Source organism: Atta cephalotes, assembly GCF_000143395.1.
Source record: "Atta cephalotes unplaced genomic scaffold scaffold00091, whole genome shotgun sequence".
In the NCBI taxonomy this organism is placed as follows: Eukaryota; Metazoa; Arthropoda; class Insecta; order Hymenoptera; family Formicidae; genus Atta; species Atta cephalotes.
Window position 1 is genome coordinate 378302 of NW_012130155.1, and position 20395 is coordinate 398696.

General features: G+C 32.7%; 1 protein-coding gene across 1 annotated transcript in view; it reads left to right on the plus strand.

Annotated features, from left to right (window-relative positions):
* The window catches only part of LOC105624859, a 28221-nt gene that overhangs the window by 490 nt on the left and 7336 nt on the right, over positions 1 to 20395 (plus strand). The window contains exons 2-8 of the mRNA XM_012206211.1: positions 12940 to 13397; positions 14399 to 16810; positions 17107 to 17430; positions 17502 to 17629; positions 18284 to 18524; positions 18615 to 19012; positions 19763 to 20305. Coding sequence (XP_012061601.1) covers positions 12940 to 13397; positions 14399 to 16810; positions 17107 to 17430; positions 17502 to 17629; positions 18284 to 18524; positions 18615 to 19012; positions 19763 to 20305 — 4504 coding nt within the window. The remainder of the gene's footprint in view (positions 1 to 12939; positions 13398 to 14398; positions 16811 to 17106; positions 17431 to 17501; positions 17630 to 18283; positions 18525 to 18614; positions 19013 to 19762; positions 20306 to 20395) is intronic.

A 20395-nucleotide genomic window follows, 5' to 3' on the forward strand; every position in this document is an offset into this window, starting at 1 on the left:
CTCTCTCTCTCTCTCTCTCTCTCTCTCTCTCTCTCTTTCTCTCTCTCTCTCTCAACCGTTTATATAACGTCTTGCTGCACTTTTGAACTTCTGATCCACCCAGATGAATCCGGAGTTCAGTATCGTCGAATAGATGTCGTGTCTTTTCGAAGTCAAAAGCCTAAGTGAGAAGCGGTTTTATCGCGCGTTTGATGGGACCCATTGAAAGTGGATACCACCGTTCGACCTGCGAGACCGATACGATTCGCTTTTGTCGTAGAACATGTCGTGAAGACGGTCTTTAGCACCTGCGTCTCGTTTTGCTTTCCCCACGGGGTTTATCACTTGGGTACATTTATTACTTAGGCTACCTCGAAATAATCGTGAAAATGTACGTGGAGAGAAAAGAAATTTCGCGATTACGAGATCACGCGTTGCGCGATTAGATTTTAGTATGTGATTGTATGAGATTGTCTATATATTGACGCGTCTATTATTCGTTCTAAAATTTCCACACCGGTGTATTCTCAATTTATGAAGAAAGTTTAGACAGCTGTCTTATTCCTGCGCTACAAAACAAAGTGTGAGCTCATCGATCTCTTTGCATAGACAGTTCGATCCGTTGTGGTGGGCGATTAGGAAGTTTGCGAGCAAGCCTGCTTGAAATTTCGACGATAGTCACGGTGGGCACGTCAGCCGTAAATCGTCGTTACTAAAATTGGAACGCGTTTTCACGCGGTCATAGGAACGTGGTCAAAGTGGGTTAGATGGCAAAGCTTTTCTGTCCCCCGATACAACGATGTCCTACAGAAGTATGAAAAACTTTATTATACACACAAATATATATACACACATATACTTATACATACATATAGGATGTTCCGAAAATCGGAATAACCGAGAAAGAAGTAATTTTTCACCTAAAAGTAAATCGAAAATATACAATAAATTTTTTCCATATGTAGCTCTGTTTTAGAACAAACAGAGTTTGAATATTTGCTAAGTACACGTCTTAATCACAATCTGCTTGGTTCATTCAATTTGACTATTTATCGCTATTTCTACGTTAGGCTACATTTAGTATAGTTAAAATAATGCAATAAGTTTCAATAATATATTTATTTTATTAATTAAAATATTATTGAATATATTTGTACAAAATATTATTGAATATATTTATACAAAAAAAATTGTTTATTGTATTTTAAATCTATTTTTACACGAAGAATCTCCTGCTTCACGATTGTATTATAATTTTTGTAACAACCTTATGTACATGTATATGTGTACGTATGACATATTATACTGTTTTGTGTTTTATATATCTTTTTAAGAAAAAGATATATAAATCTCCCTCGTTCTTTAATCCCTCGTTCTATTCCCCCGCACGCGCGAAAGCCATAAATTAATACATTAATTTCTTGATGACGTTATTGCGCAGCCTTTCTGCTCTATCAACGAACGAATCACTGTCACTGTCGGACTTGAATTCAAAAACGAGCTAAATTGGAGTTGGACGTGTGACACGATGCCTTGTCGAGGAAATGGCAATCTATATGCGGAAATATTGCATTTGAGTTTTATTCAGTGTTAGCCCATATGTCTCTATTCTTTTTATGTTTTAAATTTTATAAAATATTTTTGTCATAATTTAACTTTTTTGTATCAAATTTAGAATGTGAATATTTTCGACAATTTTATGATGATATAAAATAATTCTTCTGTATTTTTATTATTTTACGTTGCATGTAAACTACTTGATTATTTAAAACTGGCAAAGTATTTTTTAGTAACATTGACGATCGTTAATAGTCATATCATGCTTTTCAGTTCTCAGAAAATTTATGTATTTGTAATGTCTGATAAAAACAACAAATAAAATTGTGTAAAAGAAAGTAATTTCACGTGTTCTATATATCGGAAAACTAAAAGCCTGGAAATGTAGAATGGAAAGCGCGGAACGATTGTGCATTATGTTTCCGCTGTTGTCTTTATGGGGGACAGAAGGAACCATTAAACGACTGCATTAAAGTAAGAAGATATTACATTTATATTTTTATATTTTCTACGATCTCGCACACAATTGCGGTGAAGAAAACGACCCTGGAGAACAATTTGTCTTTGCTTGTAAATGGTCATTTTTCTAGATTATGTTTGTAATTAAATTCAAAAGTAATGACAATTTCATGTACATCTGTTTTCTTGAAATTGTTGTTTCAAAAAAAAAACTAACGGTGTACGTGTTAAGGCAAAAACATTGCTTTACGTTACAAAAAAAAAAAGAATTTGGCAAACGCGTTATCGATCAAGTAACATCTATGGCAGTGAAAAGATAGTAGCGACGAGTCACATGGATCGAAAGTAATTACGAGTATGGACTGTCACACAAAAATGTTCCGCGAATAGTACGAATGTCGTAAGCTTTCAGAGTTTTCCCGCATTTCGACTCTGCTCTCTTGAATTCTCCTTCGAGTCAGACGAATGAAATTAAGTTTCCGGTATCGTTCGAGCTGAAACGAGCTGTGGATTTTCCGCGCATTAGTTCTTCTCGCTCCTGAAAGTAGCATGTAGTAGAATTCTTTCTGAGAGAATCTGACTTTAGCGTTCTTTGAACCCAATTTTACATTAAATGGGAACTATATTTATCAAATATATAAAGAAATATTTAATATTTGTACAATGAGAAACTTTAAATGTATTTTGGATGAACTATTACCCATCTTATTAAAATCATAAACTATATTTCGCACAAATGATCCAATTTTAGTTACCATTCCATCTAATTGCTTGTATCAACGGTGGCAAGAACTTCTCTGCGTATTTCCTCCGGCAGACGTTCCTCCCCTCTCCCTCATCCTGACAATGAATTCAATTGTCTAAAAGACTTTTCCAGCTTAAACGAATCGTAGATTTACTCTACTTGTCGGCCCATTCGCACAGCTCGTCTCCTTCTATCTTCTTAATCGGCCAAGTTGACAGTGACAAAGTATCATTACTTCTAACGCAGTGCAGATGAATATCGCTTCATTATACGTAATAATGACAAATTAAAGCTTTTACACCGTATTTATATAATCTTTTTCATATATATAATTTTACTACTAGTTAAATATATATATATATATATATACTAGTTATGTGTATATTATGTAAATCTCTATATACAGTTTACAGTTTATCTCAGTCGCCAAGCGATGAATTAATGAGGGATTCGAGATAAAAGCAATCCGATAATAACAGCAGAAGTTAATAAACCAAACACATTTTCGTCCGCTAATCCACTTATTTGCATACTTCTATATTTCCCATGAGGAAAATCCGGACTTTAATTACTTAGTGGAATCTTTCTCTACATTGCACTCTTCGCGTTGTTTCGCCACGCAATCACGCTCAGTGTAATTTACCGATGATCATATAAAAAAACTTGTAGATCGAAAATCGATGCTCGACAGATACACGCAATTTCGCCTCTTCCTCTCGCATTTTGCGGATTACTCTCTCGTAGTACTATGAATTTGAATAAATACTTCTTTACATCAGTCTTATATTCCGATACTGAAAAGCAAGATTCAATTATTGAATGCACGTGATTTTTGGCAGAGCAATTATTACATCTAAATTCCGAACTTTAATTATTTAACAGAATCTTTCTCTACGTTGCATTCTCCGCATTATTTCGCCATGCAATTATGCTTGAAATTAGTATAATTCACCGATAATTATATTAAAAAACTTGTAGATCGAAAATCGATGTTCTATGGACAGAAATACGTAAAATTTCGTCTCTTAGTCTCGCATTTTACTCTCGTACTGTGAATTTAAATGAACATCTACTTTTTTACGTCATGTTTCGCATGCCGATAACATCGGAAAACAAGATTCGATTATTGGCACGTAATTTTTGGTAAAACAATTATTACATCTAAAATCCGGATTTTAATTATTTAGCGAAATTCTTTTCCATTGCATCTTTTACATTGTTACTCATCGCGCAATTATGCTCTGTATAATAATTTACCGATAATTATATAAAAAATTTGTAGATTGAAAATTGATATTTTTATGAACAAGAATATAACATAATTTCGCCTATCCTTCTCGCATTTTAAAAATTATTCTCGTAGTAAAATTAAATGAATACTTTTATACCTCAGTCATTTATAGTCGATAGTTTATAGGGGATTTCGATAGTTTATAAAGCAAGATTCGGTTATTGATTAATACATGACTTTTGTCAGAGCAATTACATCAATAATATTACAAAATCGCATTAGGATTAGAATTTCTAGCTAATGACGTAGTTTAAGCCAGTAGCCGATTCTGCCATTAGATACTCTCGAGGTATACAATGCAATGTGCCTTGTATCCCTAATCCTTGGAATCGGACCTGAATCTCGTATGGCACTCGCGTTAGTATATAATTCGCTATTCACAAGTATCATTTAAACAAATTGCAAATTTGGTACAAAATTGTGAAAAACAATTCATGATTCTCGAAAATTGCAATTGCAAAAATATGTGTTGTAAAAAAAGCAGGATATTAACGTGACTACAAATATTATTGCATGAATTTCATGTATATATCAATCTCATTTTAATATGTACTTTCATTTTTAGTACTCCTATTTATGGTTGATTTTTTCTGATAAATACTATCAAAATCAATTGTAACAAATACCAATGCGATTTTTGTTTTGTGCGCGTTATTTGCAAATATATTTATTGACATATTTACACAACGTATTCACTGGTGGCACCGTATGCCACTTGGAAAGCTGAAGTGGATTTTTTGTTTCTAAAATTGGAGTTCGAATGTGGAGATATTAAAAATAACCAAGGTGTAAACTGGGGACTGAAATGCGATCGATATGAATTTAATTAAAATCCAGTCACTCGAAGTTTACAGTACTTTGTTCCACATGGAACGTTTCAATATACATACAGATATATCTCCGTCTGGCCAGCTTGACCAAGCATGACGATATGTGTGCCGATATCCATTTATCGCTCGCAGTTATGAATGTCCGATATCCACGCACGGATGTATGAAGATAACGAAAGGTTTGATAGCTGTGCAATCCATCTAATTTTATGGAATCGACTGGTATAGCGATTAAATCTGTCTTACTAACGTTGTCTGTGTCAGGGATTTTATATATATGTTTGTTAAATTATATCCCTACACAAAACATTTTTGTCAGCGGATCAATAATCAATTGTTTTACATTGAAAAAAATTTATTTAAAACTATTATTATATTGTGAAAAAAGGACAAAATAAAGTAATCTCGTAGTTACATAGATTGACAAAAATGTTTTGTTTTCTTATCCTACACGTGAAAACTTTGTGCCGGGGTACGGCGTTGAAAAATACGAAACATTTATTTTTTTTACACATGGCTTTATACAGTTTTGTCATAAAATACGTAATGTTGTAATTTTTAGAGGAAATATTTTCTTGTGGTAGAAGAATTTTTTCACGAAATGAAACGGCACCCTTTAATTTGAAAAAGTTATTATTTTTCATTTTTTATAAAGTAATATATATACTTGAAACAAAAGCTCAAGACTAAACGTTCTTCATTCTGTTTGGATGATTAATTTTACACTTAAATTGTCTAAATTGTTCCGTAATCTATAAGTCTGTAAAAAATAACGTTGATATCCTTTTTAATAACAAGATATTAAATAAAAATAAATTAAATTGACTTTGTCATTCACGTTGAAGAATTTACTTTATATTTTATGAAAGAAGCGCTGTTAATTATTAATATAAATGACTAGTAGAATTAATGTAATTTCCTTTGTTTTTTCAACGTATAATGCTTTTATTTTCAATTCTGTATCGCATTTGAAGACGTAAATGTAAACGATTTAAAAAATTTTCTTGTAAGTTTTTTGAAAAACACTCTTTTATGCATTTGTGCTATTAATCCTTCAAAGCTTTATTTAGCATTAAGCATTAGATAAATTATAAAATCTTCTATTTGCAAACTCATTTTACTTGCGTCTTAATGTGAGTAATTTATCCTAAATTCCATAATTAAACACACTTTTCATTAATAAAATATTCATAATTTCTTATTAAACTAAGATTGTAATTGTTGCGTTTGCATTTTATATCTATTTATTTATTTTAATTAAAAATCTAGAAAGTATTTATAGATATCCAAGGCTTTACTGTATATTTATTTCATTAGAAATTTCTGTCTAATTAAATTTGTTCATGTATTTATTTTCAAAAGAAATAAAACATTTCATAAATATCATGCATAATGATCGATTAATTAATAAATTAAACAAGTATAAAGATTTACAATTTATGTAAACAATATAGGTATTTATCTTTGAAATGACTTTGTATATGTACGAGCTTAACTCTGCATCTCTCGAGGCAGAGAATAATTTTATCTTATTCGCTCATATTTCATCTATTGAATAATTTATTGGTTTCAGAAACACGTGCACGCATAAAGTACTCGTACATGAAACAGCTTTGTTTGAAGAATACATCTCTCCAGAAAATTAAAAATTAACATATTTTTAGAATTGTCGTATACTCGAAGTCATACTAAACCTATTTTAACATTTAAATACATTCTCGCGAAAACTAAAAATCATATAAACATTTATCGGCTTCAAATATCCATCAAATAGTTATATTAATAGAAAATATCTATTTTAAAATTATTTCTCTATATAAAGGAATAAAAAAATCTTCCGCGAAAGTATGACGAAAAAATGGTCTTGCATTTGTCAAATTAATCAAATCAATTTTGGGCACGTATACGTTAACGGTCGATAAACGAGATTTTGTAACATGCAGAAGTGCAAGATCGGTTTAATGGCTTGTATAGTCGGCTACCGCATTGCCCGACGCAGTTTGCTGTGTTAGTAGGCCGCCCCAGTCTTCATTTTGCTCGAGGAGACAAATGGTGCTCGACAATCTTGTTCAGTAAACGTCATACGCAAAGAAAATTTTATTTACAGAGTAATTCTTTATATTCGTACTTGGAACTTTAAGAAATAATTTTGATGTCATTGATGGTATTCTTTTATGGAAAGAACGAATTCTGTTAAATTATCTAAAATCTATATACAGACTTAAAAATAATAATTGTAATGAACTATCAAAATAATTAAATAGGAATCTCCAGCATAATAAGCAATGTTGCAAGAAGTTTTGATATTTTAGCAACCAGTTTAAGCATTTTACATAATTATTTTGACGGATGATGGTCCAACAAAATTATTTTCAGATCTGTATCTAGCTAAATTTTAAGATAATCAAAATCTTTAACAAAATTGTTCTTTTCGTGTTTCATTGCTTCTTTCTAATCTTGGCTTACACAATATTCTATGTTTAAAAAGAAGACAATTTTTGCATCACAATTTCAATTTGCTGCATCACAAGTTCGATACAAAATAAACAATACAAAAAGCTAAATGGAAACAATTACGAAGGATAGTTAGCTCGCGGTTTGTGGCCAGGTCATGGTGATCTGCAAAGATGCAAGGCTGCATGGAGTACAGCTTAATAGCGGGTAGCTAGCTCGCTTCGAGTTCGTAGTCGTGGAAGGCCAATCCTGACTACGGTACCAAACTTGGTCTAGGATTTAGCCTCGGGAGATAAGTGGTCCTTGTCGGATTCACAACGTAGAGCGGCACGTAGTTTCCCAGCAGGGTCATCGCCAGGAACACGCCGGTGCTTCGCTCAAACTCAAACTATCGCTCGGGCAAATCGGTTGTACGGCCGACACCAACTGTCCTCTCATTCGCCATTGGGTTGTCGTTTCCCTTTGCCTCCCACCTCATTACATTTCCGGGTTTAAATGGGACGACGCATTACGTCGGCTTACCTATCATCGTTCCTACCTACAATATCTGCAGGTTCTGATACCGCCCGAAAACTGACCCAATCCCGTTCATTCATAGATCCGTTCATCCGTCCATACAACTATCTCAAAATTGATTCTCTGAGCGGCGGTCAATTAAATGACCGTTTAATTTGAAATAATCTCGTTAAATTGACGTGGAGTACTATCATAGTTTAATAAGTCATAAGTAAATAATTATAATCATTTTTTAATGACTTGATCCTTATTTTTACTTTTTTCTCGTTAAATTAATTATAACATTATTCATAGATAATATATTATTCATAGATTTTAATCAACAACTTATTATTTATTTATCATTTATTGACAAAAAATTTAAATTAAAAAAAGATCATTCCACATTTAGAGTTTTAGTAAATTTGAACATTTTTAGATAGAATAGAATATTACTCAAATGTGCTCTCTATTCTTAGATTAAAATAATTATACATAATTCAAATTAAATTTATTTATTTATTACAATTTCAGTAAGTTTACGGCACAATCTATTAACATATTAGATTAAAAATAATATTAATTACAATTATAAACTTTAAATTAATTATAATATTATAGAAATAAATTTAAATACAACGTTACTTTACGTAACTGCTTTAGTAATTGTTTTTAGTTACATGAGAATTCCGTATATATTTTGCTTTGTTTACTGACATATGTTAAGCGAGGCAAATTTGTTAAATAAATACAGTTTGTACTCTTGAGTCGTCTGTAAATGAGTTAAAGCTACTGATTGACCACGTCATGACTATGTGCTGGAATAGGAATTCTAACAACAGAAATCAGAACAAGTTGCGATCCATCGATGTTTTCTGGAGATATACAAAATGTCTCGTTTTTAAAAATACATCTTAAAAATACATCTAGAATTGAAAAAAAAAGATCTCAAAAAATTATTTTAAACAATTTGATTTCTCAAGGAGTAGAATGTCATGTATTTTAATTTTCATATATCTCGCGCGCGCGCGATAAAATGTAAAATAACTTTTAAAATATTTATTTTTCCATATATTAAAGCTTTACTTTAAGGCTCCAATATACATAATGATATTCATAAAAATAAATTTAACAAATCTTTGTTTAAAACATTATTCCAAAAACATTTCTTTTCTTCTCACTTTCTTTTTCTCTCTTTAAAATTATTTAAATAATGATCTGCAAAGATTAAATGTAATATAACATATTTAAATTATTCAAAATGAAACACACTGTACAGAGAGCGCTAAGTGAGAACATGGAACATCACTAGCATATATTGATATTCATTAACAATTCAATTCTATGAGAGTGTTATTAATCTATACTCGATTAATCGATTAGTCAACAATTTAAACATAATTTATTATTGATATAATATTAAAATCAGTGAATACTACAATAGATTAACACTTAATAATGCATTAATTTACATGTCTAACCACGTTAATTGTATTATTAATTATGTTATGTTGTTTAACAACATTGTAATATTAAATTTGTTCTGTTACTCTTTTTCCCTTTCTTCCTTTGTTTGTTTCTCTTTATTTGAGTCAATTTATTGTCACAAGGATTATTTCTCTTACGGTAACCATAAAATAACCATAAAAGACGACCATAACACACAATTTTATGGTTATTAACAATGGTGAAATATTGGTAAAAAATTAAAAAGCATCATAATTACAACGCTATAACTATTTGATTCAATATATAATTATGATATCAAAACGATAATGGAAGTGTAATCCGATATAGTATCCGATAGTGTGAATCGATTACATTATATTTCTGAAAATTTCCGATTTTGATTAATTTTTATTATCTGTATATATTCTTTTTTGAATAGTTACAGAGTAAAGTTTTGTTTGTAGTTTTGTTTATAATATATAGAAGTTTATACTTCTCAGTCTTCGTAACTCGAGAAGTTTGCTAGCTACTTCGGTGCTTCGCCTACAAAGAAAGTATTTCGTACTCTCTTTCTTTGCATCTCAATTGTCAAACTATTTCCGCATGCCAAGAGTGCGTGCCTTCATGCAGAAATACAAAAGAAAATATATAAAGTTTTTGCAAGAAAAAGACTAAGTTGTACACTTGAAAATGCGATATCTACTTATTATTGTATAATAACAGTTTTATTTATTGATTTTATGGCAACTTATTTTCTTATTCAAACGTTATTCAACGTTATTCATTATTTACATTTACATTTCTACCTTCCGATTATTTGTTGTTTCATATTGATATCTTTCATATTGATAGAAATCAAAGAAAATTTTATATACATTATTTTTTTATATTAGGAAATATGAGTAATAGTATATTTTTTATGATACGACGACGCGATGATAAGATAGAATTGCTGAAATTTTTAATTTAAGTTCTATTCAAATTCTATTCAGGTTCTATTCAGATTCTATTAAGAAATCTTTATTTCTCTTTAAATTTGTTTAAATGTAATTAAATTAATTTCGATTTCTTAAATGAAGATATATTATTAATGAAAGATAAAAAAATTACTAGTAGAATATTTTCTGTGATGTTAGATTCTCTTCATAGTAAGCGAAATGGTGAAATATTATCCTCATGTATTCTACATGAATCTAATTAATATTCACTACCTCAAAATACATTATGCATTTGACCGCATTATGAGAAATGAAAATATTTTCACGCAAACGTAATCTCTGCTACCGTCATATGTGAATATTTATTTTCATAATTGTCATTATATTACACGATCTGACTTCAGTCATTTTTTGAAAAAACACGACAAAAGTAAATAATTGGCTAATCTGTAAATTTTCTATGTTTGTTTTAAAGGATAGAAAATTTATTTATACAGAGAGAAATTTTTCATTGCAGGTGTAGCGTTAATTGCAAATAGTCTTCGTTTATCTAAGGAAAAATGGGACAAATTCTTTCACAAAAAGAAACAAAATTATGGTATCGTATATAAAATAGCGATGCCAGCGAACGAACAAACATTAATGAACAAAAACAGAGTTTATTTTTATATCGTGACTATGTAATATAATTGTATCTTTTCCATTGTACAGGCGAGTAATAAAGATTTGTTTATTAAGGGAATTAGATGTGGCGAATGGTACCTCGAGTACCTCGGTCATTATCACGATGCGCCTCGTTGTTTCAGCGCTTCTCCGAAAACAGCACGCCGGAACTAAACTGAGATAACGACGTGCTTTCGTAGCGCGCTTTAGACGCGAGCACGATGGAGAGGCTGGGCCCTTGGAGTCAGTCGTGTATAGAGCTATGCACCCAGCAAAACTACATTATAATTTAATTAAAATCAAACCTCTCGCTTGCCACGCGGCAACCGTGCTCGCACCGTTTTGAGACATAAAGGGGGTGGATAGGTAGATCTTTTTGTTATGACATTGCGTGCTAGCTGGACGCAAAACTGTCAGCCAATTAGCGTATCTTTTCCTCTCTTCCTCTTATCAATTCTGCTGCGACTCAATAAACTTTTTCATTATCAAATTTAATTAAAGCTCCCGTATTCTGTGCGTTGCACATCTATCTCGGACAAACCTTCCTGTAAACGTAATGAATTTAACAGAGTGATAATGAAACCGTACGTAGAAACGAATCATATAATTGCAGAAACGTTTCTCATAAATTCAAATTCGTTTCAATTTATCAGGATTTTTAAGAATTTGACGTACGACATTAATAAAAATTGATATAGTTTGTAAAGCGATAAAAAGAAAAAAGCAAATATCAATGTTGAATAATGGAGAAAAGACAAAGATTTAAAGAAATGAGAGAAATTTATAATCTCGTCATTATTCATATTGGTTTCGCGGATATTGACATTTCCATTATAAACATGTTTAATATATCTTTAAGTTATTTCATTCTATAATTTTCACCCATTTTCCCAGCAACTGGAATAATATAATCTTATGCGCTTCTATTTTGTGATAAAATCCGAATGATAGAGCATCCATACATGCTACATATATTTTAATTAAATTGTCCAGCGTTTCCAAATATACGTAAATTTAATAGGCGGTGCTTTCATCGGAGAATTGGAATTATAGCAGAATATCAATTTAATTAAAATTACAAAAATAATTGAGTATTTTTTATTTACTATAAATATTTTAATGCACTGTAACAAAAATTTTGTAAAAAATATCTCTTCTAGCTTCTTTTTGTAATGCGAGAGCTATATAACAAGCAATATATCTGCACATTTGCATTTATCGATAATATCCAATGATTTTGACGAACATCGCATCGCGCTTGCCTCGCGAAAGTCCGAGGTATACATGCGAAAACAGTTTCACGCGTAACTTTGCACGTTTAGGCATCCCATTTGTTTAATTTTTTTTTACCATGATCGTATTTTACACGCGTTCCGTGCCACGGCGGTACTGTGCAGAGCATCGACTACTTTTTCGTCCCCTCACACGAAAATTACAGTTTCCACAGAGTTTCGTCGTTAAGTACAGCCTGCACATCCGTGTTATAATGTCGGAACCCATGTCCCTACTGACGAAACTTACGACTCCGGTAATACGTTTTCCATTACCAGTGTCCCCGTTGTGAAATGCTCGATTTACTTTTATCCCTTAGCAGAAAAAAAGAACTGATCGCTCTCTGCAACATTTAGCCGGTATGAGCTGCTACAACTTCTGCATGCATAGTTTTATACTGTATAAACTCTGTTTTCGAATAAATTCCGTAACTATAAAATACATTTTGAATTAATCAGTACGAAAATTCGAATTAATTTGAATAACTACATAATTCTTACATACATTCAGTGTAATAAATATAATTTTAATATCATTACACTGAATATATGTGTGTAATGATATTAAAATAAATAATTTTCACACACAAAGAATTTATTATTCCGTGATACAATGCTTACATAATTTATTATTTCATGACTCGTGCTTTGATAAAAATTAGATATAGGCACTGTCACATTCATTCAGTCGATGATTTATTCATTTATTGATACGTTCACGTGTGATTATTATGCTTAGGTGCTCTCAAATATTATAAAATAACCTCTAAATGAAAAAGAAATCTAAAAGATTCAATATTGTTAACAGAAGTCAGAAAAATATAATAAATATACATAATGAAGCTGATTGGTGTAGTGCGTTAGATTACATATTGATCAACGATGATCATTGGTGGTGTATAGTAACGATGATGGTAGGGACATTTGTCGAGCACAGCCGCTATATTTCTCTCTTCAGTGAAACCGTCGAAGAAGAAGAACAGGCGTGTATTTATTCTCTCAGTTATCAGAAAACGATAGACACTGTGAAAACGTTGTCGAAACAAGATCCAGAGAAATGTCCTGTTGTCGAGAGTATCTGTCATTACGCGAATACCGTCTTAAGCGAAAACAATGGCCATCTCTCTACCTGGCTGATTGCACGGCTCATAAAGTATCTGATCTATCGCACCAAAACCAAGTACATTGGAAGACTTAAAGTAGAGGCGAATATAGACTGCAAAATTGATGAAGAATATCGGACAATTCAGAATACTGACAGCTCAAGTAAATGATACAATGCCAGTTGTTTTTTTTCCATTTCAAGACTATTAAAGACAAGCTTTTAACAATATGATGTAGTGGAGATAAAAATGGCCCAATTTAACGGTAACTTACTCGATAAATTACTGGTAAATTGTCAAGTTTTGGAAAGTTAATAAAATAGTATCTAATTTAGAAAAAAAAATTACAAAAACTAAAAATTTTTGTATAATTCAAAAGGAGTATTATTTAACTTTATAAGATAAATAAATTAAAATACTTTATTTAACTTATGAAATACTTTTTATTAAATACTATATATATACACGTATGTAATAATTAGGAAATTAGACACACTGTAACTAAAATATATTTCAAAAGAATTTTGAATGTTCTATGTATAGAAATTTGAGATAGTATCATAGTGAGATAATATTAGGAATATTAATTCAACATTATCTACTTTTCAAGTATGTATGAAAAGTTGTCATTTAAAGATAGCAAATCAGCAAAGTTTTAAATAAGATTTGTCGGTTTGATATCTTTAATGAAAACTCTTCATGCATAATTTATTTGAAAAGTACGTAATGTTGAATTAATATTAACATTCTTACTATTAATCTTCTTTTATATACATAGTATGTTTAAATTTTTTTTAGATGCAATTCCATCAAACTCATATGAGGATAGATTTGATATTTTTATAAAAAGAATGTTGTTATATCTTGTAAACATCAATGCGAAAAACATGAATGCAGTTTACTTCTACATTAAAAAATCATGATTATAAAATTATAAAAAAATAACTAATTTTATCAAAATTATCACCTTACCATAATTTTAAGTAATCGTCATATGTATTTGACGATAATTTTACATCTCTAATCGTATGAGATGATAAATACTATTATTTTCCCTATTCGATAAATCGCAATCATAATTAGTGAAACAGATTATTTTTTTTGTAATTCGCGTGTTCTTTCTTTCTCTCCGGCTTACATAATAATAATAATTTCATTACTCAGCTTCTTCGCAAAGCACTATTGAAGATCCTATCCCTCAAAGAGCCTATAGTAACAAGACCGAATACGTATTCAATGGCAAAGCGAATATACGTTCACGTGCAAGTAACGTACCTTTTGATGGACCGAATCTCTATGTTGTACTTAGCGGGTTTCATAATCCCGATTTACCAGCGGAATTGTTAAGCGTCGGAGTTCCTTTGACCTGTATATTGGAGATTAAGCTTCCCGGCGAGAAATACATTGGGCATCGCGAAACGAAAGAAAACGATATCCGAGATAAAACGCCCTTCTTTGAAGATCATCATATCAACGAAATCAAGTTAGTTGAATTTTGGAGAGTTACGCGCGAACGATTCGCTAATCTATCAGCTTATCCGATGTATGCCAACATAACTATTCTTACTATCGATCTACCAGTTTTCCCGGAAACAGTTAACATTATCGAGAAGGAGTCTTTGAGGCGAGACATATACAATAGAATACTTTTTACTTTATATCATTTGTACGAACTTTACCGACAGCATGCAAAGTATCTTAAAAATATGAAGCTGGAGAAAAGAATTTTTGATAAAAGAGATGAGGTAGTAGATACTAAGATTTACGATGATGTATTGAAGAACATACCTAACGAATATATTGGCGCTCCATTGATATTGAGCGCGATACTTCTTCAGGTCGAACACAATCTTGCGACCGATGGGTGTTTTCTTGCCGATCACGATACAGGATTTAGCGATGCCGATACGAGACACGAGAATACATCAATGACAGCAGAGCGAAGCCCTACGTTCAATATGCAGGTTAAGCTAAAACTACTTGATCTTGAATACGAGCTTATCGATGAATACGATACCAGTGCTGACGGTGCCAGCCAATCGTTGCAGTCTTCTGATCTTGAAGTTATACCATATGGAGATACTTTGAGCGTGATCATCCGTCACTTCCACGATCATAGAGTTACTCATCTGGACGACGCGGTTCTACGAGTTCTACGAAATCCGAAAATAATTAATGTTTGGCGGAATTATGAAATACCAACGAAATCAAAATCCGATATGTATTTCTGCCACTTGGACAATATCGCGCGTGCATTTAATCGAGAGCAAAAGGTCAGTCGCGAGGAAGTTGTTCACTACTTACATCTCTTGATGTTTGACGACCTGATCTTTTCCGGCAGCAATCGCGAAGCAAGATCGCGATTAGTGCAACCGCCAAGAGATGAATTGTCAGAATTAAAACACATGAGATCAACGATAAAAAGAGCATGCAGCGTGCCAAATTTTACATCACCTCCAACCATTGCATCCGGATTACATCGTTGTAAAAGCGACACCGAGATTGATTATTGTAAGCCGGTAGTTGCATTCACCGAATGCCCGCTTTTGTTCACGCTAACAGACTTTAGAGAGACGTTGCTTCCGGGATATTTGTGCAAGAATGTCTTCAAGAAGAGAAGTTACCAAAGACCGAGTCTCGAAGAATACGAAGACGTCGAGTTACTCTCGAGCCGGGTTTTTCTTCAGGTCGTCCACGAATGTTTCCAAAGTTTCGATCGTTTCGTGGCTAGATACTTCAAGCCGACGGATTCGCTGCTGCTTTACTTTAGCAACAACGACGTGGTAAATAATGTGTCCGAGGAAAGGTGCTTGTCAAGTATATGTACGCCCATCGGACTCCATGAATTCTGTGAATATATTGCGAAGAAAGAAGAGAATTGGATAAAACGAGAGCAGGAGACGCGCCAATCGCATAGGATGGACTTGACAGGAAGATTTATGAAGAATTCCATCAAGGTGGAAGACGACGCGATCATATTCGACGACAAGTGCTTCATACTTCGGGATTCTTTGAAAGCGCGTCATCTAAAGAAGGGTTTGGATCGCGACGGGCAAAAGAAAATTTTCGAAACGAAGGAATTTGAGAAGGCGGCGATGGAGAATATCGACGGAAAGAAAATGACAAGACAGAAGCAGAACGAGTCGCCGACGGCGGACAACGAAAGCAAATGGGCGGATGGAAGAGTTATGAGTGGAAAAACGTCAATGACAAAGAAAAAATCGGACACAAAGATAGATGATGTCGATACGTTCTTCTTACCGATGAAAAAAATTCTATCGTCTCAATGTGACGAGACGGGCGGATCGTACAACTTCGTTGGATACGATCTTGGAAGTCTTCGTGTTCAAGTGATTCATCATAGCAAAAAGTTTCTTTTGGATGGCGATACATCGGTGCGGATTGAACTCGAGGACTGGCTTCACGGGGACCGCAATTTACGCATCGCTGTTACTCTGCTAAACTGCACTTTACGATTGTCTGGCAGAGTTAGTCACCGTCAGTCAACAAGCACATTTCACTTAACTACGAAAAGGGGAATTGTATTAGGTTTCTACCGGAATAGGAGAGAACTAGGTAATTAATACCTCGCTTTAGAGCTATTAAACACTTATCAAACAATGATATAGTCAGAAAATAAATATCCAGTAAACATCAATTAAAAGTAATATAACATCATTGTATTATTATAATTTCACACTCAGTAATTATCTTGTAATATATGTGTTATATTACAATTACTTTGAATGAAATTATAACACTGATGTTATGTTACTTTTAGTTGGTGTTTACCAGATAATGATTCTCATGCAATGGCAGACAATAAAAAATAGACGTCTTTATTATTCGAATAATTCTTTTACGTTCTGTAGTTGAAAATTCATCCGATTCCCATTGGCAAAATTTTACTTTCGACTTTCGTGCTTCATGGCCTTCGGGATTATTGATAGAACCAACCATTGGGGACGACACCAAAAATCCATTTTACATTCGACAATCGTACATTTCAAAACGTCCCGGGTGCGCAGGTGCAACCCATGAAGTCTGTCGGAACTTTCTTAGAAACGGTACCGTCTTAAAGTATCTGGACGACAATACTGTCATCATCTTCCGCTCGAATGGCGTCATCGTGACGTGCATGGACTTCAACAAGCCGCAATCGCACGATGAATCCATCCACAAAACGGACCCAAAAAGTATACAAGAAACGCAGGTCAACTACGAAGAGAACGAGAATTTTTCAGTTAAATTGAGGATTCTTCTACAGCAGAATTTAAAAAGGGCAACTCGAGTCAATCGGTGGCGGCCAAGCATAGCGATAAAGTCATAGATTCCACGGAGACGCGTTCCAACGGATCGATGCTGGACGCGCAACCGTCGAAACATATACCATCAGTAGGAGAATTCGTGACTATTAAGTTTCGTTTTAATTGGGACGCGAAAATAACTTGAACGATTTGATAGTTGAGATTTTAAAGATAAGTTTAATTTCGTACAATTACATCGTTTTTTCCCAAAAATTACAATTTAATTGTACGTAAAGTATAGATCCAAAAGTTTCCAACATATAAAAAGAATGATAAAGTAACATACTATTTTTTTATATTTCAATACAGTTACCTTTTATTTTTACTACATTTTTTTATAACGATGAATTAATTTTTTAAATAAAAATATTCTGAATTTTTATCTTTAAAATGTTTTATAACTCTGTAGAGATCATTCTTCATTTTTCTAAAATCCGATCTACGTAGAAAAAATTTGCCAGAAAAAGTAATCTCCGCAGTATTAAATCACTTTAAGTAGAAAAATTTAGAATATTTTTTAATGGTATAGAAAAATTAATTCATCGTTCTAAAAAATATATTGAAATAAAGGATGACTATATTGAAAAATAAAAATTGTTTTATTGTATCATTTTTAAAATTTTTTTTGGCTAAAAATTTTTGGGAAACTTACTATATAAATCAAATTGAAGGTATATAGAACTTCGAGTTTGTTACAACAAACAGTATTTAATGTTTGACTTCTTTAAACATTTTATCTTAGAGCAAGGGAGACGATTCATTGATAACAGGAGCATTCGCTGTAGGTGAAGTGTTACGATACTCAGTAGTAAATTACGATGGTAGATGCTACGAGGTGCTGAACGATCTGGTCGTAAGTGAACACGATCGATTGCTCGTTAGGACAACGTTGGATTACGAGGTCAACGAGGTATTCACACGTCGTGCCGACGGTACTGATACGTTGCTACGTTCAAATGGAGAATTGGTTGTTACATTTCCCGGTACACAAATATGTGTAATATGTTAAGAAATATGTTTATTTGATGTTCTTTATTATCAAATATCACTTGCCTTCGATATTTTATCATCAGATGGCACATGCATTATTACTGGTTACACGATAGAGGAACAGCCAGTAATTTGCGAATGGACGGAAAATGAATTGCAATATTTCGGAATTACGAAAACATTTGAAAAGAAAGAATATGGTAATCGAGATGCTTCCACATTGTCTCCCGACGTTGAGTTCTCGCATGAAAATTCGTCCATGCCACACACCGAATGCCAAGAGAAACAGACAAGAGTATCGATTGTGGACGGTTTTGTCTCGATCTTGTTGACTTTCCGCATGGAGCACAAAGACTACGCCACCGTGTTCTATGATCAATCAGTAGTTAGTTGTACTTTATCGATGCCCGACAATCTCCACATTAATATATCAAGAAGAGGTCATTACGAAGTTTCAATGGAAGATCAAATTAATCTGAAGGTAAAAAATCGTGGTACGCATACTCACAATCAGTAATACATAGACATGTAACAGACGTAATATAGTACAGAGCTTATAGTAACATTCAACAATTAGGATCAAAGGAAATGTTCTATAAATACCGAGTAGATATTTCATAATATTACATTTCTTTATTAATATATTATTATTGGCATTAATTGAATTTCATAATCTGCTGCAACATTTGCAGTAACGTTCTCTGTGGGATTATTGGAATATTACAATGTTGCTGCAATATTACCTGAATGATCTGTACTGTATGAAAAATAAATATAGATGGCGCATTCTCTGATTTTAATCTTTATGTTTCGTTAGAAAGATTTGAATCAGCGGCTGCGATTCACTTGATGCTAAATTTTTTGAAGCATTCTTTGATTAATCAATTAGTGAATTTTTTTCTTCTAATTGATCAATCAAATATTTCGAAATATTTGTAAATAGCGCTAAATGGACCGCATCTCTCTTGAATCCAAGAGTTTAAAAAGAAGAAAATATAATTGAAGCTCTTTCTTTCTTGAACTCTTTCTAAATCAATAGCAACAACTTCATATAGAAATTCTATTCTTATTACATCTATAATACAATATTGATTATATAACGGTGTGCTTTTGTCGATTGATTCAGCTATAAAATTATACCATATGAACTATAGTTTTTCCGTCATATTTTTATTGTACATGTTTTAATATTAATAATCCCCTTTATTAAAGAAAATTTCATTAATGTCAGATTTCCGACAATGACGCGGTATTCTGGAAGATATGTGCTACTTGCGGTGGTAGATCGATGTCGACTTATAAGTTTTGGGAATCCGGAGCTGATTCGCAAACGATTCTCACGACTGTTGGTATTCTTGGGGATATGCTTGAGGTTAAAAGTGATGGTACCACGCGTTATCATCGAAACGAGGACCATCAAAAGAATTATGAATGCAACAACGACGTTTTTGAATACGGCGAAGAAAAAAGAAACAGTGAAGAAAAAGGCGCCAACTCGGAGGCAAGGATCCATTGCAAACATGAACGATATTGTGAAATGCTCAAGTTTCCAGCGAGAAGTCAATACAGAATTTTCGCGATGAATCGCGATCTGACAGCTTGTGAGTACGTTCATCGATCGGTTAGATGCGAGCAAGAACTGGCAGCCGTCTTTGGCGACGAGATGGGTATGATCCAGTATCCAATTTCACGTCGACCGGAACTTCATCGCTTGATTATATTTGTGCCAGTAGAGCCGGAATTGGGATCAAAGGAAATGTTATATAAATATCGGGTTAGATAATTGATATTACATTTCTTTATTAATATATTATTATTGGCATTAATTGGCATTAATTTCGTAATCTTTTGCACAATTTGAAAA